Genomic DNA, 27,423 nt, shown 5'->3' with positions numbered 1-27,423 from the left:
GGTCACGACTGGACCTAATGGTCAGGGGTCCCTTTACCTTTAAGCCCACAACTTATGCATTCAGCTTTACAGGCTTGGCAAAAAAAAATAAAAGGGCAGTGGGCATTCGGGGGGGGGGGACTTGGAGAATCCCAACTGCCATTCAACCCAGTGTGTTTTCACTATACACCATTTTGACTTAGGCACGATCCCTGGAAGATAATCCCCACATAAATTGTGGGTTTACTGTGTAGGCTGATGAGATCTAGTCTGACGGTGGTGTCTCAGGAAGAAGTGTGCTCCTGAATACCCATTGCTGGAAATGGCAGGAGGGTGCCACTCAGACATTGCATGTTATATATATTTGACCACCAAACCATACATGATTTTTTAAAAACTTTATTTTTAAAATTTTAAAACTACAAACATCTGTATAGCGTGAAAGGCAAAACATGATAAGAAAAGTGGAAAAGGAGAGAGAATGAATGTTGGGGAAATAGTTTACACAATGATATTAAAAGTTATATAGAGTTATTCAATCTGCTACCCTCTCATTCCAAAAATGACTTATTGGAGAGGTGCTTTCATTCTTGTCAGGAGTGGGCTGATTAACAGTCTGTTGGAGGTGCATTCTGGTGCTTAACAAATAGATTAGCTAGAGAATTAGGCATGAACAGGCATCTAGAGCTGTTGCTCCTCCCTGACACTGAGAGCAAGTTTGCCTCCTATTAATGACAGCCAGCTGCACACACTCTGTCTCGCTTGCCAAAGCCTCATGCTTTGCACAGCCACTTGTAGAGCAAGTAAGGAGCCAGATTGGACATCTGGGTAATGGTATGGAAATAAATTGTTAATCTCAGTGATAAAACACAGTACATTAAGGAAAGGTCTTCATGCAACCTATAGCTTGTGGGATTTCATTGCTAGAAGATAGGCTGATTCGCTTTGAATAAGGATTTAACATATCCATGGAGGAGACGACTGCCAGTAGCTGTAAGCCCCCATCTCTGTAACTAGAACCCCATGTCAATAAATTGTATACTTGCAAATGCCGCTGAACAGGGGGTGTTCCTCACCTTCATTCCTTGGCTATGAGCTTCAAGAGACTTGTGACTGCAGCTGAAGCAGAATGGGGGGTTAGAGAAACTTCTGATCCAGTGGAAATTCTTAAATTAGTGAGAAGCTTTTTGAAATCTTTTTGGTTCTTCAAGATAAATGTAGGTATATTTAAACACTTTTAACTGATAGTTGGACAAAACTTCCCAGTCTGCTCTAAGTAGACTACTCTGACGCATTGAAATTAAAAGACCTGTTAGTCACATTTTTTCTAGTGTTGGAGTCAACCTTTTGCAACTGTGAAACTTGCAGGAAAATGTAAGTTAATATTTAATGGAATAATCCACACACATAAATGAGAGGATACTGCGCAACATACACACTGGTAAATTTATAACATATAACATATGTTATAACATATAATAAACAATAATGCACTATTCAATCAAAACTGAAAAACAGGCAGCTGATAGCAGTGATATGCCAATGAATTCTTGCTCTTCTCCATCACCATATTTCACATGTTGCTGGGGGGAAAAGCCTTTACAAGTTTTTAAAAATATTTTTTTCCTACCTTTATTGAAAGGGAAGACTGTCATCAGAAGATAACAAGCAGCCCTGCAAACACAAAAAGGAACAGGGAAAACCTTGTACAGATGAAGTATAGTAGGTGGGCCCCAAGGAAAAAAGAGCAGGACAGCATAAAAGTCAAGTTTGAACCTTGTACAGATGACGAAGAATGTTTTATTCAGCAAGAACTTGTCGGTCCTACTGCATCGCTATTCGGTACTCAATACAGTAACAACAGAAATGGCATATCGACTTCAGTGAATCCATCAAATTACTGTTCTAGAAGTCAGCGTAATGAGATTACATGTTCAAGCAAAACTCCTAGACCTTTGTACAATAGAGACCAACGGCTCTTTGGTTTATCATCAACCTGTCCTTCTCCCTGGGGTGGCACAGAAAATTGCCAGCCTCATTCAAGCTTGCAGCAGTACACAACACAAAGTTATTCTGGGGAATACATGAAGTTACAATGTCCATTAGTATCCTCAGAAACTCCGTACAACACGGGGTTGGCTCATAACATCAAAACTGAATATGATTCAGATTCTGAAAATATAGATGCTGTTTCAGCAAGTCGGGTCTGGATTGGTGAAAACAGCACAAGGAAAAAGCAAGCGATCCGTTTTCCTACTAGGGTTCACCTCAAAACAGAACTGGACCTCAGTGAGCATCTGTCTCCTTGCCAAACCCCAAAGCAGTGTGTTTATCCGCCGTATAACTGGCAACACATAGTGATGCACCATTCCAGCCTCGGCAGAAGTGGACCTGGCAAAGGCGTTCACAGCAAGGAGATAGTTCCTCTGAGCTCCCAAAACTCAGTCTGTGCAGAAGCAGTGGAGGGTGCACAAGACACACATTACTGGAATGAATTTTATAATCCCAGTTTAGTAGAAGAGAGGGGGCTGAATAGGCAAGTTCTGAAGATGCAGTGTGAATTTAAAAACCCCAGCTTTATTCAGACAGTCAAACACGAGCCCTTAGAGTCTTCTCGCATGTCTGGCAGAGTACAAACGACTTTTCCTGAAAGCACATTAGCCGGCTCTCAACCTCATAAAATAATGGGGTGTGCATTTTCACAACAAATGGTATAGGTGTGCTTCCAGATGTTCACAACTGCCTTGTTAGTGCAGAGATGGGACAAAAGAGGAAGTTTCTCATTAATAGGGCCCTCCTCATTACAGGGATTTAAGGATCTATTTGACATTGTTTTGGGGCAACACAGTGTCCTAGCCATGGTTAGCCCTCCTTAACTTAAGGATAGTGTGTGATAGGTACCCATATATATAGTACCGAACATCCACAAAACACGACAGAGAAGTGGCCTTAATATTCATAAAAGCACTGTACAATATTATTGGAGGCAATTCCCTACTGAAATGGAAGGCCAATTTAAAGGTCTGTTTTAAGAAAAAGAAAATGTTTGCATAAAACAACATAGCAGTTAATTTCTCTCTGCTGGTAGTTCTTTGGCTCCCAGGTAGTTCAAACATCTCTCTTGTGCTATTCAAAAATAAAAAATTAGTCCCATATGAACAACAGGGATGCAAAAGGCATACTTTTCCATTTCCAGTCTTTTAGGCTCTAAGCAGGAGAAGTTAAAAAAGAGAGAAGGTGGGTATCAGGAGAAACGGAGTCTCTAAGGACACAAAGTAGGGGATTACTGCAATCCTAACTGGAGATGGGGCATAAGAGTAGGGAAGATCTCTAATCTGCCTGGGCAAGCTTTTAAAGGTATGGCTGCTGAGGATGTTTGGCTATTATTGTTACCTCTTACTAAATTGTAATCTGGAACCCCTGATCCTACAGATCAACATATTGCAGTGGCATAAATAGTGATTAGCACTGTTTCTACTCATGCTGCTCAGGAAACTCCAGTTTATTTCCTTCCAGCTGGAAGTGCCTGGTGCTTCTATGAATCATGAGGGCAGGTGTTAAGTCCAGCTGTTAGCGCTGCTTCAATTTGTTGGAGTATGCAGCCAGCAGACAAAGTTGAAGCCAGAGCCTATGGGCTCTGGGGATGGGGCGTGAACGATAATACAGAACTGTAAAACATGATTTAACTTGAATATCTCCTTGCTTGCATTTGTATTGTAATGCTTTGCTTTCCAGTCATATTTTATATGGAATATACAATTGCATCTCTGCAAAGCTTCTAATGGGCAATGTACATTGAATTTAATTAAGTCACTGTGTAATCAGGATTTTGTTTTTTGTTTTATAAACCCAAATACTAACACTGGATATTTAACCTAGTCATTCATGTGTCCTGTTGCCTTTCTGAACAAAAAAATATGCTACTAATTTACAGCGTAATCTGATCCATATCTATTCAGAATATTGAGTTCAATGCGTGATGTTCAACTAAGTTTTATTGAGAGTAGATCGATCATAATTAATGAACATGCTTAAGTTAGGTCCATTAATTTCAACAAGTCTACTCTCAGTAAAACATAGTTGAATACCAGCTAATGAGACTTACTCCTTAGGGAGAATCATAATCAAATTTCTCTATCAAGAAAATAATGACTTTCATGTTCCCGAAATTTATTAATAGGGGAGAAATTATAGACCATTTTTCACTATGAAGACAATTTCACTACCAAATGAAAATAAGTAGCAGCTGTTTATTTGAAGGAGCACAGACTTACAATGCACAACATAAAGTGATCAACTATTATTTTAGCTTAATCATGCTCACTGTTCATAAAATATATTATCCGGTTGCTCTATGATCTTCATATCTTTAGCATCATTTTTAAGTGATTAAACAGTATTAATACAGATAGAAAAAGTTTGCAAAATAACTGTTTCTGAATAAAGTTTCTATGCTTGGTTTTTATCCTTTAAAATGTTGGTTTGCACATGTAAAAATAGATTATGTGATTTACATATATTACCTCAAATGTCTAATTTGAGTTATTGAACTGCTCAGCAAAGGTAAAAGAGGAAGCAACAAAAATATACTTTGTACTACTATTTTAAGACACTATATTTCTAATTTATTCTATAATATCAGTCCTAGTAGCCTGAAAATATATCAAGCTGAGACTAAGTAGAATAAATTCCTTATTTTGGTATATTCCTCTGGAAAGGAAAAAAGTATGCTCAAAATTACAGCATCCTGTCTGCTTGACAAAATAGTAGCACTATTGAGAGCCTTTCTGTAAAGGTTTATTACTCTTACAATCTTAAATAATATTACTTACATTTATACTCGGTTGCTGCCTAAAATGTAAAATCCAGCATTTGTTAATAAATATTCTATATTTAAGTGTGGAATTTGTAATATTGTTCAGTATCACCTAACGTGTGAAGATTCTTGTACAGTGGTACCTCGGTTTTCGAACAGCTTAGTTCACAAACAACTTGGAACCCGAACGCTGCAAAACCGGAAGTAGGTGTTCCACGGCTTTAAAAGACGATTAGATGACTGAACAGAGGAGAGGGCAGTCAAAAGCTGCTAGCCCTGATGGAGACAACATGCTTCAGAAAAGCCATTGCAGGAAGTCCCAAGTGGACAGAGAGCTCTTGGGCTCGAATCCTGCTTGCGGTGTTCCCACTGGCATCAGGGTGGCCCCTGGGAGAAGAGGAGGCTGGACCAGGTGAGCCCTTGGCCTGATCCTGCTGGTCCTTCTTGTGTGTTTCCTAAGGCCCCCCTCCTTCCCCCTGTCCCATCACCTCTGAGACAAGAAGACTTCGTCTGGGCTCCAGTCCCTCCCGGGATGCGGCTACCATGCTGAATCTTTCCCTCGCTGCAAAACAAATGGAGACATCAGCAGGTGCCTGGCTCCCAGCCATGCTAGCCCCAGTCTGGGGCAGTAGGGGGGGACCTGGGAAGGGGCATTTCCTCCTACCTGATCTTCTAAGCTTTCCCCACTTGGCCTCCGTACGGGCGTCTTGGCTCCGTCCCAGCCGGCCTAGCTCAGAAGAAGCAGCCGAAGTCTCCTCCCTCTCTGAAATAACTCAATATGATGTTTTAATGGGAGGAAACTTTGGCTGCTGCTTCTGTGCCAAGCAGGGCTGGGAAGGAGCCATGCCCACACAGAGAAGCGATTTCGTGGTCTCAAGTGGCGGTTTTCAAATCAGTCTTAATAGTGTAATCAGAAATGCCTTCACAGTATAAACAGGTATACTCAACTTGTAGGGTGTCCTCCCCGCTCCATGCAAATTTTCCCTTCCTCTTACCTGTTCTATTTATATGGTGACTTTAGCTTGTACTGCCCCCCCCCAGCCCTGTTTGCTCAGGTTGGCGCCACAACCTCCTGGCACATGTGGGGAATGGATTCCCCATGGAATTAACATACCACGATTTCCAAAATGCCATTTTTATACATGGTGGCCTCCCCTTCTTCACGGCACCACAGCAGCCTCTGTGCCTTGCCTGTCTTAGGACCGGGGAGACAGAAAGGAAAATTAAAACAGAGGCCCCCTGTTGTCACAGAGGTTCCATATGGGAAATGCCAGGGAACCCAGAAGTCTAGACCGACGAATCCTGGCTTATGTCTTTCCGCAGGACTCCAGGACCATCCTGGACCCTCAGCCTTTCGCTGTTGCCTCCTTGCGTCAAATTAAGGAGTCTAAGGAACCTCTTTGTAAAGGGTCAAATGCAGTGATGGTGTAAACAAATAATACAAAATAAATCTCACTATGTTTCTGCATCGTGCAAGCTAACACCCGCTAGAGACCTTAAAACCATAGGCTGTGTACCCACCATACCTTAGGGGCTCATCCCCACTTCTCCTTGGGTTGTGTACCCAGCAATCTCAGGTGTGTTAACAGATTTGCTCTTTGCTAGACCCACCCCCCCAGCCTGGTTTGTAAAAGTCATCCCATGAATTCCTTGTCTGACACTGTTCTGCAGCCTGTACTTTCATTGAAATCCCAATTAATCAAAATTCTACCGTTTTATCTATTTCAAGGGTTCGGGGGATGGGTCTCCTGCAAATGTTTAACAGTATTTTTCCTGCACAGTTTTTAATGCCACTACTGCTTTGAACCGATGCATGATTATAAAGTAAGTAAAGCTTATTTTTAAAGTTCCCATGTTGATGCCTGATTCTTTCTTAAGTGGGGCAATGGGGGCGAAGGCAGCTAGCTTCATAGCTGGACTTGCTCAAAACAAGGTTTTGCAGCCTGATTCCTATCTTTTTAAGTTTGCTGTCAAGCATGGGATTGTAAAACTCTGTTTTTTAAGGACTCGCTGGCAACCCTACTTCAGATATACAGGACCCACACTGTGAATGGTGCTCGCAAATGTACTGGGAGGCATCATAGATCCTTTAGGACTGGTGTTATATGGTCTTGGCGGCTGCTCCTAAGTTTTTAGTTTTGCTGTCAAACAGAGGATTTTAAAACTTCATCTCACATTTGTGGGTATCTGGAGGGATAAATTTCAATTAACGTATGCTCTCCTTCCTGTTAAAACCCATCCCACACAGAGGCAAGATCCTGAAACTTTGAGAAATTCTCTTTAAAATGGTCTGCAACATATTTAGGAACAATGAGTCTGTAGGTTGACATTTGAATGGAATTACCCCGTGACTTCAAGGTGTGATGTGTACGCAGCCTTAGAGTTAAGAAAATAGAGTCCTGGAAAGGCCATGTGGTTCAACCTTGTAAGCAACCAGATACTCACAACAGAAAATGTAATCTGGGGACTACAGCTGAGAACCTGCCAAGCTGACAACATCTGTGGTCAAACCAGGGAGCCAAGCCACATGTCCCTGTAACAGGTAATAATAATAATAATAATAATAATAATAATAATAATAATAATAATAATAATAATTCTTTGCCACTCATCTCCTCTGGGGCTCCTACCTTCAGAGTTCCTTCTCATTATCACTTGTCTCAGCAAGTCTCTCACCATCATCTGACAGGCATCCCTCTTGCAGGTCACTGTAAGGCTTGCATGCAAATCAGCACTTTGTGACATCATCTGGCAAACGGGGGCCAGGCTGCTGGGTTGCCAGGCAGCTGAATTAATAAAAATAAAATGGGAGGGGGGTTTCAAAGTGTGCTGGGATGAGGCCCCCGTGGGTCAGGGCAGAGGGTGCTGTTGGGGTGTGTGGTTGTGCCTCCCCTTGTTCTGCATCTTGCTCCTCTGCCCGTTCCTTTAGCTGCTTGATGGAATCATAGTATGGTAGATTTGGAAGGGACCCCAGGGGTCATCTAGTCCAACCCTAACAATGTCAGGATCCTGCCCACTGCCAGCCCCGGCTGGGCTCCAAACTCTGACCCTCTTCTTACCAGCCAGATGCACTGACCCCTTACAATTCTGCCTGGGGTGGAGAAAGGGGAGAGAAATGTTTTGTGCTCTCTCTCAGATCATGGATATGAGAGCCACACCATGCAGCCCTCTCAATATCTCAAGGGCTGTCACAGGGAGGAGGGAGGAAACTTGTTTTCTCCTGCTCCAGTGGCCCTCAGGACCTGAAGCCATGGCTTCAAGCTACAAGAAAGGGGACTCCGACTCAACTTCAGGAAGAACTTTCTGACAGCAAGAGCTGTTTGACAGTGGGAAGAAATCCCTCGGAAGGTGGTAGACTCTCCTTCCTTGGAGGTTTTTCAGCAGAGGTGAGATGGCCATCTGCCATGGATGCTACAATTCCCAGGATCATTTAGGGGAAGACACCTGCTTTTTAGAACAGAGGAGAACCTGAGTTCACTTTCCCTAATTTCCTAGGAAGCAGGAACTGGAAGCTTATTTGCTTCTAATAGTGTAGCCTTATGAGGCTTTGCCCTCAGGTGGGAAAAATATTGCGCCTGGGAAAGGGAAGTGGAAGTCAACAGACACTCAAGGAATAGTTTCGGATAAAAGGCTTTTATTTCTACCATCCATGAACTGGTAGAAGGAGCAAGTGTGATAAGTCACAAAAAGCATGCACGAAATGCACAGTCATGTGCACAAGCATATATACCCCTTTCCAGTTCCCTCCCCCTTTCTCCTCCCTCAGGAGTCCCTCTGAGCATGAACAGAAAGCTCAGGAAAGGGGTTTCAGAGTGTTCAGATATGTTTCAATCTCTTGTTCTGGCATGGTTCCCGGACAGAAAGTAAGTTGCAATGTGGTTCTTTAGCAAGGCCAGAAGGCATGAGAAAGGCATGAGAAACAATGGACTGTGTTCCCTACCTTTGTTGCAATCTTTGTAGTTACAGCAAGCAGAATGTTTCTGATGCTTAGCTAATGCCTTTTAGCTGCTGAAAAAAATGATTTTGAAAAGCTCTGAGAAGCTTTGAGCCTGCTTTGGTGGGGGGTGACTTCGGGCCTAGGTGAGGTCACCTGTCCTCACCTTCCTTCAATAGGATGACTTGACAGAGCAGGATGTATAAAACATTGCTCCCAAGGTTGGGACTGTTGTAGCTTTAAGAAAGAGTCCTTGCAAGAGGGGCTGCTCCACAGCAGGGCAGCCAGCCTTCCCAAGCTGGATTCCAGAATTCTGGTAGAGAGATGATTGGAGGAGGCTTGGAAAGCGAGTTTGAAGGTTTGGGGGGGGGGGAGGCAGTTGAGAGTCGGTTGAGAACAATGGGTTCTAGAAGGGGGCACTTGGTGGGGGACCTGAAGCTGGGCTGGGCAGCTATTCAGCTTAGGATCAGAAGTCCAGTCGCCATCGCCCTCATTTGACAGTGGCCAAAAAGGAACAGAGACACAGAGAGGGACTGTGAGTCTCCTGTGGAGGACGGGGAATGTGGCAATCCCATGGTCAGCAAAGAGGGGCTCTGCCAGCTGCCCAGGAACAGGATCCCCCCCCCCAATTGTGAACCTGCTTCTTCAGAGGGAGTACAGCTCTAGCCACAGCAGACATTTGTCACCATGATAAACAGGAAATCAGCCCTGAGTGCTCACTGGAAGGACAGATTGTGAAGCTGAGGCTCCAAGACTTTGGCCACCTCATGAGAAGAGAAGACTCCCTGGAAAAGACCCTGATGTTGGGAAAGATGGAGGGCACAAGGAGAAGGGGATGACAGAGGACGAGATGGTTGGACAGTGTTCTCGAAGCTCCCAGCATGAGTTTGACCAAACTGCAGGAGGCAGTGGAAGACAGAAGTGCCTGGCGTGCTCTGGTCCAGGGGGTCATGAATAGTCGGACATGACGAAACGACTCAACAATATCATTCAGGCCTCGGCGAATGAGTCATGTGCGGCCGCCTCGCCCTGCAGTACCTTGCGAAGGGGCAGCATTGAGGGCGCGACAGGAGCGGGGTCTTGGGTGATGCTCCACTGAGCTTCGTCCGCGGGACAAGAGGGCTTATTCCCTGTGCAGCAATGGGCGACCTTCAGTAGGGGCCCATTCACTGCCTCGGCTGCCCCAGCTTTAAATAATTTAAATAAACGGCCTTCCGAAGTTGTTGCCTCACGTAGTTATGTGGGAGACTTAAGCACTGAGGCACATTCACTCTGGACCTGGTTCAGAGCCACTTCACTGTCTTGCTGGTTTCCCCCCAGGCACTGAGCCCAGTCCTTGAAGACATGTGATGGCTCTTGTTTGTGGCAAATCGAGAGCGCCTCTCGCTTCGTTGCTGGCTCCTCTGCAGCCTGCTTGTATGCCCAGGTGTGCTGTCGTTGCAGCAGCATTTAGTCAAACTGTGTTGTTTTGGTGCCACCCTGTGGTCTCCTCACGTCTGCAGCCAACATTAACCACTTCTGTTGTTCAGACCAGGCTTGGCCTTCTCCTTTCAGCCCCAGTATCCTATTTTATCATTTCCTGTAGAAGTCACCTCTTCTTCCCACTTTAAAATGCTCCTCAAATCATACATTTTCTGTGAAACTTTTGCCTTAGTCCTACATACACAAACCAAACTTGAATATGTGTAGCTGTTACCAGAGACTGGTTTTTCTGCTGTTTTACTCTGTAAAGTGCTGTGTCTATATCAGTCATAAAAAATAGCAATCTGCTACCCTCAAGCTTTTGATTTTTATAAAAAATACACTTGTCCATTAACAGGATTAAACTGAATAACAGTCCTTTAAAGCAGCCATTTGAACAAAGCACTTTCTGCAAAATGAGCACCCAGAGTGAAGAGTTTACCAAACTACAATCTGAAGAAATTTCCAAGCCAGTTAAGCAAGATATATTATTGTGAGGTATTTCTCTTGGTAATCTTTCTACTAGCATTAGTAGTATAATGTTCAGTTTTTGTAATAAAAAAAAAAGCACATTGAAAAGCTCAATCTAAACAATAAAGCCTGTGATTTAAAACTTGTAATTCTCTATTTCATTAATGAAGTGTCAAATTTGTTTATGCAGCCATTAACAGATTCTAGAAAAGATACCCGAGATGGAGGCCAGGTCATACTTGTTCAGTCATAGCAACAACTCCCAAATTTCCGACTTGCAATTCCACCACTGATAGCACCAGTACAAAAAATGGCAAAGCAGTGTAAACCCAAAAATACATTTGGAAAATACAAATATTATCACAGAGATGTCTTCAGTGAAATAATGGTGGGCGGAAATACCCCAGCTCAGTTACCAGCATTTGCTGTTTCTCTAGTTGTACTCCAGATGGGTTTGGCTCTTTATAGAGGCAACTGCTATGTACAGCACAATCATTCTCCCAACCTTGCCACAAAGAGAGTGTTGCACCACACATCACAGCAAGATTCAATCCAATCCAAATTCATATAATCTTAATTCAGATAATATGTATGCTTATGCTTTCGTAATCATTTAATCCCGTCTACACTTTGTATGGCAACAGTACTTCTTTTGAATTCAATAGGACTTTGTGCGGAGTTGCCACGGTTAGGAAGCTGCTATAAAATCTATGCAGAGAATCACAAGTTTGCATTTTGTGACTTATCTCAAACCCTAGTTTGGAAAACACCCTGCCAAAATTCTCATGGTTTTGCTTAGAGAAATAGAGTCAGAGTCTCTCCTGGGAACCTGCATGTTAATGTCAAATCATAGTTTGTATTAGCATTAATGTGCAAACCAGCTCTACAGCACATCTGAAGAAGTGTGCATGCACACGAAAGCTCATACCAAGAACTGACTTAGTTGGTCTTTAAGGTGCTACTGGAAGGAATTTTTTTTTGTTTCAGCTCTACAGCAGTCATTCCCAAATAGTGCCCTGGGAGTGTTGCTGCTATCTTTTAAGAATCTATTTTCTTTAGTCTTCTAGAAGTTTGGAAAATGCTGGTCTGGAAAAGTATGATTTGGTGTGTGTGCTTAATAGCAATAGCATTTTGTCATGTTTTTCCAAAAAAAATTGTAGGAGACAGTAAATTGAATCATGGGTGTCTGTCTAATGGACTTGCAGAGTTACAGCCCCTACTGCAGCATGGATCAAGTACTTCGCACACACCTACTGATTTGTACAGCTGTCAAATGAGAGGGTAAGCCTCTTCGTTTGCCATGAGTTCGAATGAACTTGCAACCATGTCTGCCCTTAAGAGTTCACTTGGCAAGATCCATCAGCCAGGCTTAGGTCAACTCCAGCTGTAGAAAAGCCTTCCTGCTTTACATCAACACAAAAGAGTTATACAATATATCACCAACTCAACAGTAGCAAAGTACTTGGTAACAGAATGGCATGTAGTGAAGCAAGACGTTGGGATAGTATGCAAGATCTTGTGACTCAAGAACATATCCGGATAGCATTATCTCACAGCTTCCTTCAATAAACCACCAAGCGAATTTTCCCTCTTGGTATGGTGATGGGCCTGCGAGTGGTAATCAGATGTCTGTACCTTCCTTTTCTTCAGAAAGTGGTGGGCCTGGCTGGCCACAACAATTGGGCTTCCAGTAATCAAACTTTGAAGGTGATCTGAGGCCTTATCCATCCTTTGGTGGTGGTAACTCATCAACAGCCAAATACACACCTGAATAATGTAATGGGGTGAATGTGGCAGTGACCTTACTGCCAATATCATGAGTCGGCTTCGAGGAAAGGATGCAGCTACATTGACAAGCATGCTTCTACAACTGGTTCCCCATTATCCAGACCTTCAAAGTAAGTGCATGAAGTATATTGCCATATTGTAACTTTATTGGGTTAACACAAAGGAGGCTGAGTATTATCTCCCTTAGAGAAGACCTGTGCCATAAGACTAGACCCAAGAGTTTTGAATGTCAAAGTATGTATCTATGCTTGGAGCTCTTAAGTGTGTGTGCAGTGACAGAAAATAACACAATCATAGATCTGGTTGGAAGAATAGATTTGAAGGGGGGGAGGTGGTCTTAATGGAAGGTGGTTGGCAGCTGGATTCAGCAGTGAAAAAGCAGATGGGGGAGGAAAAACTGATCACATATTACCATGGCTTAGTATAACACACATGAAGTTCTTCTGTTTACAGTGCTGAACAGAAAAGAGAATTGCCTCAATTAATGTTTTGGTGGGATTTGCCTCCACTGCTAGACTTAAATGATCCTTGTCCTCTTCCTCCTTTGTGTTTTGTTTCTTTGGGGGGGGGGGGCAGCGCTGCCAGTCCCATCTTTGACTGATTTGTGTGCCCAACACTTTTGTAAAATTTCAATGTGGTTAGAGGTCCAAACATATTTAGCATGGCATGTGAACATGGCTGCTATGTTCTATTGTACACAAAAACTGAAGTGATTGTAGTCTTTAAAGGTACATTAAACTGACAATTTTTCTTCTATCCTAGAAATTGATATTCATGCATTAGCTCAAGCTCTGAGTGAAATGAATTTGCAATCAACTGAACTGGCAAAGATTGTTTCACCATAGCAGAAAGCTAATCAGCATTAGATCTTAAGGGGTAGAAAGAAAAGACATGGCTCAAATCTGTATAGCATCTGAAGCCTGTTCAAGGTAAATATTAAAGTGTTTTTGATGCATTCCTGAACTGTGGGTTCATATAATTAACAAAAGTACATCCTGGTAAAGCTTTAAAGTTTCAGCACTTGCTTTTCTGTTTACTCTTACGGTAAACCATGCAGGTGGCGCTGTGGGTTAAAGCCTCAGCGCCTAGGACTTGCCGATCGAAAGGTCGGCGGTTCGAATCCCTGCGGCGGGGTGCGCTCCCGTCGTTCGGCCCCAGCGCCTGCCAGCCTAGCAGTTCGAAAGCACCCCCGGGTGCAAGTAGATAAATAGGGACCGCTTACCAGCGGGAAGGTAAACAGCGTTTCCGTGTGCGGCTCTGGCTCGCCAGAGCAGCGATGTCACGCTGGCCACGTGACCCGGAAGTGTCTCCGGACAGCGCTGGCCCCTGGCCTCTTGAGCGAGATGGGCGCACAACCCCAGAGTCTGTCAAGACTGGCCCGTACGGGCAGGGGTACCTTTACCTTTACCTTTAAACCATGCTTAATGCTAAGCCTTCTCTGACAAATTTACAATTAAAAATTAATTTTTTAAAAAGCTTTTCCAGAGTCTGTGTGGCATTGCTGTTTCCTCTTATTTTCATCCTCTTCTGCTCCTAGTCTGCAGGCACTGGTTTACTGTTCTTGTGTACTGACTAATCTTAATGGCACACCTATACACCCCAGTATAGCATTGTCCCTCATTCTCCGTTGGGCGTCATGTGACAGTCTCCAGCTGTGGAAACCATAAATTCCATCACCTGCTTAAATGTGAGACAATATATTCTAGAGTGGAGCTAAAGTTTTGCCATTCTTCTAATGTGAAAGAGAATGCCACTTTTCACAGCAGGGTTAAATAATAAACAGCACGTCTAACACCAGGAACAAAAATCTCAATAACATTAGCTATACTAGAGGCCTGGTTTACTGTATACTTGTATAGTGTATTCAGAATTGGAAGCGCTTGGTCTCCATTACACTTAAAACATTACCAAGTTCATGAACGGACACACAAATTGACATTCATAACATTCTAAATAAGTAAGTTATTGACCCTCACTTGAATTTGTCTTAGCCATCCACTCTGTCCATCTTCTGTATTTCCTCTTATTTTCAAAGTGACTTTTCCTGATGGGTCCATTTATACCCTGTCCCCTGTTCCTAACCTCACCATTCTTTTGGGCTTTGGTGGATGTTGGGATTATTTTTTTGGCCACTGGGCTACCAAGGCAAACGAAGCACTGCATAAGTTCACTACCAAAATGACAAATGTGGCCCTTCCACAACTATGGGATCTCCCGCTGCTTCTACTACCTTGCTGTATGCAGACAAATGCAGGGAGCATGAGCTGAAGCCGCTAGAGGGCAAGTGCCTCCATGCAACCAAATGTATGCATGATGTTGCCCCCAAACAAAGGAGAAGCATGCATCCCTCCAAGTAACTCACAGCTGTACAGCTAAAATGCCTATGAATTTCAAATCATCCTTGATATGGACACAGGGTACAAGTCAGGCTTTTTTTAATCTCTATAAAAAGGTAAACAAGGCACATGCATTGCTACTACTGTTTGGCATTTCAAAAAGTTCCAAAACATTAATGTACATAATGCAATGCTGAGTTTTGAAGCAGCAGGTGATATTGGACATGATTATTAGTAATTATTATTATAGAGAAAAATGATATGCTTCTAAACATCCTCTCTGCAACATTTGAGAGAGTGAGAAGCTATCCACTTATGTTTTGGAATCAGGCAGCTGGCAACTCTGGTCCACATTCTAGCGCAAGAGTTTTTGCTGTCATACAACACTGAAGACCATGGAGAGATACTGTTCATAAGACACTTGGATCCAGCCATCCTGGTCAGTATCATAGCGTCTGAAGACATCTGTCCATTTCTGGGAAAAAAACATGTTAAAACAGATTTACCTATAGATGAAACTACTGAGTTCTTCTACTGAAACGTAGCTTCCATTTGTGAAACAGGAATCAAAGCTGAGCGAATGGTCAGCTGAATTACTAGAATACATAATCTAAAGGCGTATATAATCTAGAGGATTCTACTTATAAATTCCTTATTTCTACTTTTAGTCCTAGAAAAATTCTTCACTGCTTGCTGCTCATTGGAAGAAAAATGCTGATGGTGCAGTCTTTAGAGCGACACTCTTACTGCTTACTATGTTAAAATAAACAGTAACTGGCATCTTCCTGAAAAATCAGATTTTACAGACAGCACAAATGAAGGTGACAAAATAAATACTGAAGAAACTGAAAAGCACTGAAAAACAAAACACTATCACTAAATTCAAATCAGCAATGGATTTTCAAATTATTTGATATATATGCTAAACTTACTGTTACTTGGTCGTTCTAAATTGTAACTATTCAACAGCCCAGTTTGTTACCTGTATGACAACACAACACTGGATGAAGTCATCAAAAGCCACTTGTCCTCTTCTTTGTCTGTCAAACTTCTGAATGAGGAGATCGTAGAATTGGTCAGATAGTCGATAACCTTGAAAGAATTGAAGGTATTCAGAAGCAAAGTAAATAAAAAATGAAAGTCTACAAGTCTTCTGTGTTATGGATTAATTAGGCAACGATATGACACTGCAACCAAAACCAAATTAATTTCATTGATGGAATGAACCAAAACCACACAAAACACCACAAAACAATACAACAAAGTCATAAAAACTACAGGAGATTCATGCAAACTCAGGACCACTTAAATTCAATAGCAAAAATGTGTTGGTAATGAAAACAGGCAGATGCTATGCTGCACGCATAGTGCGGTCACCTTACTTTCCAAATATGAAGGCAAAGGTTTATTAAAATTAGGAAAAACCAAATTAATTTCATTGATGGAATGAACAACATACTGTCTAATAAGCAATGATGGAGCCTTCGGCAGAAATTAAAAACTCTTCAGCTTTGCCCAGTCTTTTCAAAGGTCTTCAACTGTGGACCAACTCCCCATTTATGAATGCTCTATTTGCACATGACCATGCACAAGCACAGTGCTGGGATTCCAGAAGCAGATCCCAGAAATGTGGAGCACCCTGGTGAGTCCTCTTGGCTTACAAGTAGACCCTCTTCAGAGCCCAGAATATATCCTCTGGGGAGGGTTTCCTTTGTGAGGCAGGAGGCACAGAAGGGCCTTGCAGAGGCCTCCTGCCTAAAAGCTGACATGTGGAGTAGAGTAGCAGCTGCTGCTGCTTCCCCACTTGTCAGCTGTGTAAGCTGTGATGTCCCTCCAGCTTACAGCTTTCAGTGTGCAGGGTGCAAAATCCTTGATCATTCTTGAAATTCTAACAGTGCAATTCTAATAAATGCCTACTTATTGGAAGTCTTCCGAAGTTCAGTGGAGCTTATGCTGAGGTAAATGAATAGAGGATTGTAGCTCTCCAGCTACAATCTCCAGCTGTTCCTTGGTAATAACTAAACCAAGTTCTTAGACCTTTAAATAAATTAGTAAAGGTGATATGAAGCTACTTGTAAAAACTAGGAGGATTTTTTAATATTTCAGATTTGTAGTTTTTCTCAGTTAAACAATTACTCTAAAATGGTAGTGTTGGGGTAGTATTTTCAGACTTCTTCTAGGACAAAAACAAGCTCATTTCCTCTTTGGAATATTTCAATGTGATAAGGTTTAATCCTCAGTCTAGATCAAGCGTACTCAACCTTTTTATACCTACTGCCCACTAATGCCTCTTTCTTGATGGTAAAATTTCCCTACCACCAACCAGTGCTCGATGGAAGGATTCAGCTTGTGCCATAAAATCCTCTACCGCCCACCTAGAATCCTGAAACGCCCACTAGTGGGTGGTAGGGACCAGGTTGACAACCCTAGATGATTGTGATACATGATCAATATAATTACAAATGAATTACCAAAACCTGTTAGTGCTTGCTTTAGTTCATGTTTGTCAATCATTCCTGAATTGTCTCTATCATACGTGCGAAAGACATTCTGCCAGTCAGATACGTATTTCCAGACTCCTGTGAATTCATTGAAGTTCACACCACCTTTGTTCTCTCTGTCAAACATGGCTGAAACAAACATTCAGAATATTAATTCATTTAAGTTACAGAATGAGACACCAATCATTCTCTATTACATTTCTGTTAAGATTAGGAGACAGGAATAACTGAAATACCTCATTAAAAAGTTTACTATATGGATTTTTACCTTTTAATGCAAAGAAAAACAAGGAACAGTGGTAGAAGCAGCTCTTATGTAAACTGATATGGGTTCTAAAAAGAATTCAGTATAGTCAACACTTTTCCTTGGATAAAGGTTTCTTAAAGGGTGGCTCTTCTCAATGCACCAGAAGTCCGCAGATTCCCAAAATGGAATCTAAAATAATATGACACAGGCAAGCAACGAGCCCATGGCGAAGTGCTCACTCTTAAAAAAATTTTCTTAGTGGAGAACACAGGATGAATACACAGGATGAATATGACCAAACAGGTTAGATTCGGTTTTAGGCCTACTCTATGGCAGGTATTGCAGCCTAAGGAAAATCATATTTCTACGCAAACGTGTCTTAATGTAGCTCAAAGGGGCCTTGTCAGGTGGTTAGCAATCTGCTTAATAATGGTCTAGTGGAGAACATCAGATGGAACCAATGAAGTTCCATTGTGATCAGTTTGTATTGCATTCCGCAGATTCAATTGCTCATATTCACTCCACCTTAAGATGCCACAATTTCAACATCATTAGAAGCGAAGGCAGCAAAGATACCATCTGGTTGCCTTTCAGCTACTATTGTCTGAGGAAGTGGACGAGGGATGAAACCAACCATGCACTCCTAGGTTCCTTGCCCATCTCGGCTTCTGAAAACTTGACTCACCTTCAGTGAATATCAGTTGTGGAATGGTGATGTCCGCTTTTGTTTTTAAAGGAGAGAGCAATTAAAAAAAAATATCTAAATCTGGATCCTACACCTTTGGAAAATTTCTAATCTGCCATTTTAAAGCAACACTTTGCAACACCCCCCCGATTTGATCCCTTCCAGCCTGGTATGGAACAGAAACTGCTTTGGACATCTCCATGGATGATCAGCACTGAAGAACAGATGGGAGAGAAAAGTGCAAACCTGATGGTTCATTTTAACTTTTCACACGTTTTCCACATCAACCATAGAATCCTTATGTGACATCACCCTGGGAGCATTCTTTTGCCGTGGCTTTGGTCCTACCAGGAGGGTAGGATCCAGAGGATGCTGTTAGATGACTTCCATTTTACTTCATGACCTTTGGGATGCCACAAGGTTCTATTCTTTTCAATATCTACATTAGAGGTAGGAAACCTGGTGTGCTCCAGATGTCCAACTCCCATCAGCCCCAGCAACAAAATCATGGGTATAGTCAACTGGAGGTTTGGGCAGAAGTGCCATCAATATGCAGATGGCACAAAGCTTTTATCTTCTATACTCTAATCCCAAGAAGGTGGCAGAAACACTAAACAGATTTCTCCAAGCAATTTTGGTTTGGATAAGGGCACTGTCTCGAGACAGACAGATGCCAACAACCACCAAGAAGCTGATACTTAAATCTCTCATTTTGCATTAGGATAATGGAGTCCTCAAGCCTGCCTGCCTTGTTCTTTCTACTGAAGGCAGTTCTTCCAGTTTTCTGCCCAAAGCCCTTTGTCAAACCTGCAGTGTTCCCTGCATGCACTGGTTGTATAGTAAACAAGTGATTTTATCAATAAAAATAGATGGATTCTGTCTCAGCTTTTGTCTCTTCACTTTCTATGAGTCGTTGGAGGGAGCAAGCAGTGTTGACACGGTGTTCAGGAAGATTTGGTCTCCATCCACAATTAACCCATGCTTCAAGATAGCTCGGCTTCAGATTTTCTTAGGACTCTGTATACACTCAACAAGGACAGTTGTTTCAACCACATTGTTCCTTGAGTTTTCTCTGTTCTTGAAGTTTATTATACTGCACTCTGTTTGTAGTCCTCAATGCCAATCCTGTAGTATGAGTGTTTCAGCTTGAGGGGATACACCTTTCAGAGCTATGCCAAGGTCAGTGGTTGCCTGCCCACTTGCCTCACCTCTGGATAATGTGGGTTGCTATTACCCATACGGTTCTCCACACACATAGACCATGAAAAAACCAACCCCCGAATGCTTACCTGTAACTGGTTCTTCAACTGGTGATTTGTACCATCGCATAACCAGACTCCTCCACTGCAGCAGTCAGTAAAGGAAGAGTGGAAAGTTGGGGTCACACTGCCCTGAGGGCAGACATCCCATCAAAAATCTGCCATCTAGCTCTAGAAGTTTCAAAATTGTGCTCTATGCAACCGCAGAATCCATGTGAAAAACCACACATATGACCACGCAAAAGCAACTCAGTAAAACAGCAAGCAATGCATTTGAAACAGGGAGTATTTTGGTACCCGTTGCAGATAATAAACTATGTAAATAGTAATGGGCTAAGAGGGCAATGCAACTGGACGTCATTTCAAACAAAATATTCTTCCAGTTCTCACCACTGAAACAATTTTGTTTAACTATTTTATTGACATACTACGAACCGCCTAAAAATGCTGCTTGTGAGTGCAACCCGCCCCCCAAATGTTAAAAGTATGATGTTATGAATCACTTACATATGATAGATCTAACAGTTGCTGGATTGAATGGAGTCCATGTTCCTAAAAGAGAACGGAAGCAAATCATTAAAATATGTGTGCAGGAAAAGCTAAGTGTTATGAACTCTTGAAGATGAGAGGATAAGAACCATTAAGACAAAATCAATACTGATTCTCACTCTCGATCCCCACCACCATTTTTTTAAAGCTTTATACAATGCAAATACTCCTTTACTAATAATTTACAAAATATTATACCATTCTTAAAACATTGCAGGGGTTGGACTAGATGACCCTTGGGTCCCTCTTCCAAGCCTACAATTCTATGATTCTACATTCTATCATTCTTACAGTATTAAAGACTGCTCCATCCCAATTCAAAAAGTAATGAATCAAGGAATACGTTCGCCCAACGCTGCTTTGTGCAGCTCCAAAAGCCAACTGCTTCTCAGGATCCTTTCAACTGCTGCACAAACTAAGCAGGACTGCTGCCCCTTCACACCAGCCAATACAGAAAGTGATTCTGCTGAGTTCAGGCAAGGGGCTCACTGGTGCACTAAGGTGATCCTGCTTAGCTAGCTAGCTAGCTAGCTAGCTAGGTAGCTTCCCTTTTAAGCCTGATCTTCCTGCAATTTTTGAGGGAAGTAGAAACTCTCAAAGGTTTATTGTGGTGCAGTCTTAAAGGGAAATACACAAATGCTTGCAAAAGCCTTTGGGGGTCTCGCTCCCCCTCCCAATAGACAGCAACACCAATTAAGGCATGAGGAACAACCAGCAGGCCCAGGCAAGTGGTTTTAACAGAGGTGCGAGGTAGGCCATTTAGCAAGCTGCTCTGTGCAGCTCCTCCCAAGTTGTAGGGTAGGGCTTGGCACAAACTAGGAAGTGAGAAGATGCAAAGGGAGGGGAAGGATAAACAAATCAACCCTTCATGATCATGTCCTTTAAACTCAACTGCTTTCAATATATCAATGTAATGTGATTCCAAGCATATGAGAATAATGACCAGGAGGTTGCTTTTGTCCAACCTGTTACTTTCAAAAGCCTCCCTTTTCACACACTACTCCAAGTTATGACTCTGTGTCCTCATATCTTGCCAGCTATCACCTAGAGACAAGAATGCCCCTTAATACATGTTGGGTTACCTCTAGACTTGTAATATTCAAAGAATAATCAGGGGCAACAATTTTGCCCCATGCTTTCAAGGGATATTCAAGTAGGAGCAAATTCATTTTAACCAGTCTTAATAACTGTGAGGTTTTTTTTTTAAAAAATTACTTATTACATATGTATACTGCCCTATACCCATAGGTTTATAATCAAAAGGGTTAGTTATGCTGGATTTTTCTGACATAAATACTTACATGAAGGACCCTTTGCACTTCAGAGACTTTTGTTTTTTTCTGCCTTATGTGGGTTATGTAACCAGTGGTTACGTTGCAGCATATTCCCCTTGTTACATACAATTTTCTATCATGAGCAACATTCACAGCTTCCCCACTGGGTACACACACAGTGGAAAGCCACAACTGGCACAGAGATGTATATGATAGCAACATAACAAATCTACATGCTCTTGTGAACTTTCCTATGGAGAGAGGTGGTTAGGAAATCAATGTATTTCAAGAAAAATAATACAGATGGATGGGGTGTCAATAATAAAATTATTATTACTAACATTTGTGTTTCAGAACAGTGTACTTTTTTTTGTTCTCCCAATAACTGTGCAAAGTTGGTTATGCTGTAAGACTGACCCACCCCACCCTCAGAAAACACAAAGCATTAGGGTTATGCAAAGAACTGGGCCCCAGTCTCTCTAATCAAAGTCCGACCTCCCCTTTTGCCTTTAAAACTCTTAAGTAGTTTGGTTAAAAGGGTTGCTGAAAAATTTTGAAATTAGGATGCAAAAAGGGGAAGGTACGGGGAAGTCCGAGAAAAGAGGCTTATGAAAATGAGGTTAAGAAAGCAAAAATGTATGTATGTGTCTATGTTTGTTGTTGTTTGTATTGTTTGGTGTTGTTTCGTTGTTAAAATTGGAAAATCAATAAAAATTATTATAAAAATAAAATAAAATAAAACTCTTAAGTAGCTACTTATTCTCCCCTGGCCTCCAAAGCTTGGGAAGCACTCTGTTCTGTCCACTTTAGCTAGAGATTGTTGGGCAGGCATAGGCAAACTCGGCCCTCCAGATGTTTTGGGACTACAACTCCCATCATCCCTATCTAACAGGACCCGTGGTCAGGGATGATGGGAATTGTAGTCCCAAAACATCTGGAGGGCTGAGTTTGCCTATGCCCATAGCTGTCAACTTTTCCCTTTTTTTGCAAGGAATCCTATTCGGAATAAGGGAATTTCCTTTAAAAAAAGGAAAAAGTTGGCAGCTATGCCTATGCCTGTTGTTGGGGATATGAAACAGGACATTCTCATCAATTGCAGTGTCTCTTTGGAATGCTCTTACTCTGGGAATGCCCACCTTTCAGCACCATTTATAAGCTTCAAGATATAATAATAATGATAATGATAATGATAATGATAATAATTTATTATTTATACCCCGCTCATCTGGCTGAGCTTCCCCAGCCACTCTGGGCGGCTCCCAATTAAATGTTAAAAACAGTACAGCATTAAATATTAATGAACTTCAGATGTCTTTTAAAGATAGAATTGCTTATTTCCTTCACATCCACAGGGTGGGCGCCACTACCAAAAAGGCCCTCTGCCTGGTTCCCTGTAACCTCACTTCTCTCAGTAAGGGAACCACCAGAAGGCCCTCGGCGCTGGACCTCAGTGTCCAGGCTGAACGATGGGGGTGGAGACACTCCTTCAGATATACTGGACCGAGGCCGTTTAGGGCTTCAAAGGTCAGCACCAACACTTTGAATTGTGCTCGGAAACATACTGGGAGCCAATATAGGTCTTTCAGGACCAGTGTTATGTGGTCTCAGCGGCAGCTCCCAGTCACCAGTCTAGCTGCCGCATTCTTTCCCCTGGGCTGGCCAATTTTACCTTCAGTTTTGCTATTTCTTTGGGTGCCCTTTCACTATTAGGGCTGTTTCATTTATTGCACAACATGGGTGTATTCTGAATTAAAATGAGACAGGCACGGCGGGAGAGGGCCTTTTCAGTGGCGACTCCCGGGCAAATTTGGAACTTCCTCCCTAGAGAAGCTAGACTGCTTGTTCCAGCAGGGTTTGGGGAACAGACTGCTTCTACCAAAAGGGCTGCTGGCGCCCTGCTCTTTTTATTGTAATAGTCCGTATGTTTTTAACAGCTAAGAGAGAGCGTTAGTTAGTTTCAATTCTATTAATGTTTGTTTTTTAAACTATTCCCCCCTGCCCCTATTATTTTTAACTGTTTACATTTCTATCTGTACACCACCTCAGGTCCATCAGGGGAAAAGGTGAGCTATAAAAAAATAAAAAAATTAAAATAAAATAATAATAATTTAAATCATGAGGAAATTCTATCAGTGTTTAATTATTTCCTCAATGCGTCCTCTCTATGCTTTTAGCTGTTCTCCTCTGTAAACCGCCCTGAGTCCACGTCAGGGGGGAAAGGTTGGATATAAATAAATCTGTATATTTACTTGTAATTAATATAAACTGTATTATATTTGATATTATTTATTAATATAAGTACATTAATAAGAATAATATATAATCCCCGTAGTTTCTCTCTCTCTATAGCTTGAATTATACCTTTTTTTTCCCCTGATGGACTTCACCTCAAGTCCATCAGGGGGAAAGGTGAGATATAAATAAAATAAAATAAAATAATAATAATAATTTAAATCATGAGGAAATACAGCTTTAATTCTATCTGTGTTTAATTGTTTCCTCAATGCTTCCTCTCTATACTTTTAGCTGTTCTCATCTGTAAACCGCCCTGAGTCCGCATCAGGGGGGAAAGGTTGGATATAAATAAATTTCTATATTTACTTATAATTAATGTAAACTGTATTATATTTGATATTATTTATTAATATAAAATGAATAATAATAATTTATAATCCCCGTAGTTTCTCTCTCTCTATAGTTTGAATTATACCTTTTCCGCCCCCCTCAATGCTTGTTTCACCCACCCACTCTCCCAGCTGTTCCCATTTCTCTCGGTAGGCCGCCCTGCGTCCCCGCCAGGGGAAAAGGCGGAGTACCACCAAATGGACGCCGCCGACCGGGAGGCGCCGGCCAGGTAGGCCTCGCGACAGGCCTCGTCCACCCACCGTTGGAGAGCGCTTGCTGGAGCTCCACGTCCGAGATGACGCCGCTGCGGTCCTTGTCGACCCTGGGGCAAAAGACAACGGGCAGCGGTCACCGGGGGCGCGTCGGCGAAAGGGGCGAGCCGGCCCACGCGAGTCCCCGGCCCGGGCCTCCTCCTCCTCCTCCTCCCGCAGCCCCTCGCTCACCTTTGGAAGACGCCCCACAGGAAGTTGGCGTCGGCTCTCCCCATCGCCGCCATCGCCCGGGCTGGACGCGGGCGGCCGCTCCTTCGGGGACCTCGGGTTCCGGGTCGGCGTCGCGGAGCGAGCAGGAGCCGCTTCTTCCTCCTTCTCGGGCCGCCAGAAAGAAACGCCTCGGCGCCTCGGCTCCTCCTCAGGCCGGCGAGGAGGGAGGGAAGGAGGGAAGGAGGGAGGGAGCGCGCGCCGCCTTTCCTCGGCAGGCGCCGCCTCAAGGCGCGGGAGGTTCTTCGCGCGCGCGGACGGCGGTCCCGCGGTGCCCGCGTGGCATCTGCTCGTGGGGACGGGCGCGCGTGCAGGGTCGCGGCGGAGCTGCGAGCTCAGAACGAAAAGCCGCATGCAGTTCGGTGCTGGTCGTCGCCTCACCTCGAAAAGGACCTTGCAGAATTGGAAAATGATCTTTTATTATTATTATTTTATTTTTTGATTTTCCGTTTTATACATTTCAATAACTTTACAGTCGTTTTGTAGCAGGAACCCCCCCCCATCATCCAGTTTGTACAAACTTCACACACTACATACGCTACGCTTCTGTTATAAATTCATAGAAAATCAACCATGCATCGGATTTGCACTGTTCCACTTTTATTTTGCTCCATGAAGGAAGGACTACAAAATGGGGAAGGTTTGATACAGGGCAGCCATAATCCCTTCACCATCCCAGCACATCCACAGGATCCCTACCCAGTTGCTATGCCAACCCTGATGGTCCTAGACAGAAGACCATCAAGATCACAAAGAACTTGCATATGGGAGTGGATTCAGCAGGGACTGGAACAAAGGACAATGATCAGATCTTCCCTCTGGCGGCAGGAAACTGCCAACTCCCCTTTGTCTCCTGGAAGTGACTCATGGGGAGGGGGAGAGAAGGGAACCAGCCAGGTGACAGGACACTCAGGTTACCACCACCACCCCTCCCTCAACCCCTCCTTTCTGTAATGTATGCATGATGTTTCTGGGGGTGGGCTTGACTTACAGGATGGGAATTCCAAAAGTTTTTATAAGACCTTGCACACCATTTTTCTGTGTCTTTCCTCTCACCTGCAAGTGAGGGGAGCACCCTGTCGCGACAGTCTTTCTTCAATAAAGACCAAGCCTACAGGCTGCTGATCTGCTTCAATTTACTCTGGTTGGTGTCTTTACTTTTTGTCCAAGGGAGCCCTCGGATTTTTCCGGTAACAGTTTGAACGTTCAAAATTCGACTGAATCCTTCCCCTTCTTTCTGCAGTTCCTTAAATTTATTTTTTATATTTTCTGCGTATTCCAAATTAACATATTTTATTCATCTACTTAAAATATACAGTGGTACCTCTGGATCCGAACGGGATCCATTCTGGAGCCCCGTTCGCATCCTGAATAGAACGCAACCCGCATCTGCGCGTGCACGGGTCGCGATTTGCCGCGTCTGCGCATGTGCATGACGTCATTTTGAGTGTCTGCACGCACAAGCGGCAAAACCTGGAAGTAATGCATTCCGTTACTTCCGGGTTGCCACGGAGCGCAACCTGAAGCAACTTTAACCCAAAGTATGACTGTATACTCTTATAAAACTACAGGTTATTACAATAATCCTGCCAATGTTCTTATCTGTTTACAGTTTATTTGTAAATATTCAATAAACCATTTCTGTTCTTTTATAAAAAGTTGGTTGTCCCACCAAAGTGATCAAGGCGGGATGGAGAGACCTCCTCTCCAGGGAAGGCTGGGAGTTTGGGGCTTCTTCTTGTTGTTGTTTATTTAGTCATGTCCAACTCTTCGTGACCCCCTGGACCAGAGCACGCCAGGCCCTCCTGTCTTCCACTGCCTCCCACAGTTTGGTCAAACTCATGTTGGCCTCTTCAAGAACACTGTCCCACCATCTTGTCCTCCGTCGTCCCCTTCTCCTTGTGCCCCCCATCTTTCCCAATATCAGGGTCTTTTCCAGGGAGTCTTCTCATGAGGTGGCCAAAGTACTGGAGCCTTAGCTTCAGGATCTGTCCTTCCAGTGAACATTTGGGGCTGATTTCCTTAAGAATGTATAGGTTTGATCTTCTTGCAGTCCATGGGACTCTCCAGAGTCTCCTCCAGACCATAATTCAATAGCTTCAATTCTTCGGCGATCAGCCTTCTTGATGGTCCAGCCTTCTTTATGGTGGCATGAGAAAGGTTTATGAAATGATGTGCGGCATGGCGGAAGCACGGAGGAAAGCATTCCTCTTTCATAACTTGGGGACATGCAGTGCAGCTGAAAGTGTGAAGATTCGGGGCAGATAAAAGAAAGGACTTCCTCTTGCATCGCATAAACTCTGGAACTCCCTCAGGAGGCAGTGATGGCCACGGCTTGGATGCCTTTAAAAGAGGACCACAGAAATTCATGGAGGAAGAAAGGGCTATTGATGGTTACTAGCCATGCTGGCTCTTCCACCGCATTCGGAGGCACCAATGCTTCTGAATACGTTGCTATAAACCACACACAGAGTGTGTTGCTCTTGTGCTCAGGTTCTGCTTGCTGGTTTCTCACAGGCATTTGGTTGGCCACTGTGGGAATGCTGGACTAGATGGGCCACTGGCCTGATCCAGCATTTCAGCATAACTGCGACTGGGCAGCAAGGAGATGCATCTGCACTCAGAGCAGCAGGACAGGCAGCTGTGAAGTCTGTGCAGTTTATATCCTTCCCAATTCATAGCCATCTAAGCAGCCTTATGCCAAGTCCATCCAGCTCAGTATTGTAGACACAGGTTGGCAGGGGTTAGTTGGAATTTCAGGCAGGGATACTTTTGATGCTGATTGGTTTGTGTTTCTTTCATTCACTGCCACTTGGAACTACTCATACATCTGTTTGTATTTAACTTAACCTGCTACTACAATTTCCTTTCTTACATACATAGTACAGTAACTGTATTTTGCTTTGTGTCTGGTGACCAATTTCTATTATTTGTATTGTTATTCTTAATAAAAAATATATTATAAATGTAAACACTCACAAGTTTCAATGCTGTTGAGTTGGAAAATGAATGGGGTCTG

The 27,423-nt window shown here is 43.0% G+C and overlaps 2 protein-coding genes and 2 long non-coding RNA genes across 6 annotated transcripts in view; 3 read left to right on the top strand and 1 right to left on the bottom strand.

Moving 5' to 3' along the window:
• LOC310830356 overlaps positions 1 to 4,876 on the top strand; it is a 108,883-nt gene extending 104,007 nt beyond the window's left edge. The window contains exon 2 of the long non-coding RNA XR_014557618.1: positions 3,805 to 4,876. This is a non-coding gene — a long non-coding RNA (uncharacterized lncRNA). The remainder of the gene's footprint in view (positions 1 to 3,804) is intronic.
• AHRR (aryl hydrocarbon receptor repressor) overlaps positions 1 to 4,876 on the top strand; it is a 47,420-nt gene extending 42,544 nt beyond the window's left edge. Inside the window, exon 11 of the mRNA XM_083709367.1 lies at positions 1,622 to 4,876. Coding sequence (XP_083565493.1) covers positions 1,622 to 2,696 — 1,075 coding nt within the window. The 3' untranslated portion in view covers positions 2,697 to 4,876. The remainder of the gene's footprint in view (positions 1 to 1,621) is intronic.
• Positions 4,877 to 10,431: 5,555 nt separating this feature from the next.
• Positions 10,432 to 13,484, top strand: LOC310830287. Its single transcript, XR_014557542.1, has 4 exons — positions 10,432 to 10,688; positions 10,852 to 11,072; positions 12,316 to 12,559; positions 13,212 to 13,484. It is a non-coding gene; the product is annotated as an uncharacterized lncRNA (long non-coding RNA).
• Positions 13,485 to 14,867: 1,383 nt separating this feature from the next.
• PDCD6 (programmed cell death 6) lies at positions 14,868 to 24,558 on the bottom strand. 3 transcript variants are annotated; one of them, XM_083709970.1, is made up of 6 exons: positions 24,369 to 24,558; positions 24,186 to 24,247; positions 19,985 to 20,029; positions 17,257 to 17,415; positions 15,768 to 15,877; positions 14,868 to 15,260 (listed from the first exon to the last, which is right to left on the bottom strand). In XM_083709970.1, exons 1-6 carry the CDS (start codon positions 24,419 to 24,421, stop codon positions 15,162 to 15,164), a joined length of 528 nt encoding a protein of 175 aa, XP_083566096.1. In that variant the 5' UTR covers positions 24,422 to 24,558; the 3' UTR covers positions 14,868 to 15,161. The 3 variants fall into 3 exon arrangements, with proteins under 3 accessions (XP_083566096.1, XP_083566097.1, XP_083566098.1); XM_083709971.1 differs by having other exon boundaries at positions 17,263 to 17,415; XM_083709972.1 differs by lacking the exons at positions 24,186 to 24,247; positions 24,369 to 24,558 and adding an exon at positions 22,043 to 22,247 and having other exon boundaries at positions 19,985 to 21,817.
• Positions 24,559 to 27,423: the final 2,865 nt, after the last annotated feature.

The sequence above is a fragment of the Podarcis gaigeae genome (assembly GCF_964106915.1).
Source record: "Podarcis gaigeae genome assembly, chromosome: 13".
In the NCBI taxonomy this organism is placed as follows: domain Eukaryota; kingdom Metazoa; phylum Chordata; class Lepidosauria; order Squamata; family Lacertidae; genus Podarcis; species Podarcis gaigeae.
Note: the sequence above shows the minus strand (reverse complement) of the source record. Positions and strands in the feature narration are given on the sequence as shown.

Coding starts and splice junctions, on each gene's coding strand:
- PDCD6 (XM_083709970.1), bottom strand. CDS start 24,421: ATGGCGGCGATGGGGAGAGCCGACGCCAACTTCCTGTGGGGCGTCTTC. Junction 20,030..24,185: donor CCAGCAAGCGCTCTCCAACG/GTGGGTGGACGA, acceptor GTTCTCTTTTAG/GAACATGGACTCCATTCAAT. Junction 15,261..15,767: donor AGTGTTGTGTTGTCATACAG/GTAACAAACTGG, acceptor TTTTTTTCCCAG/AAATGGACAGATGTCTTCAG.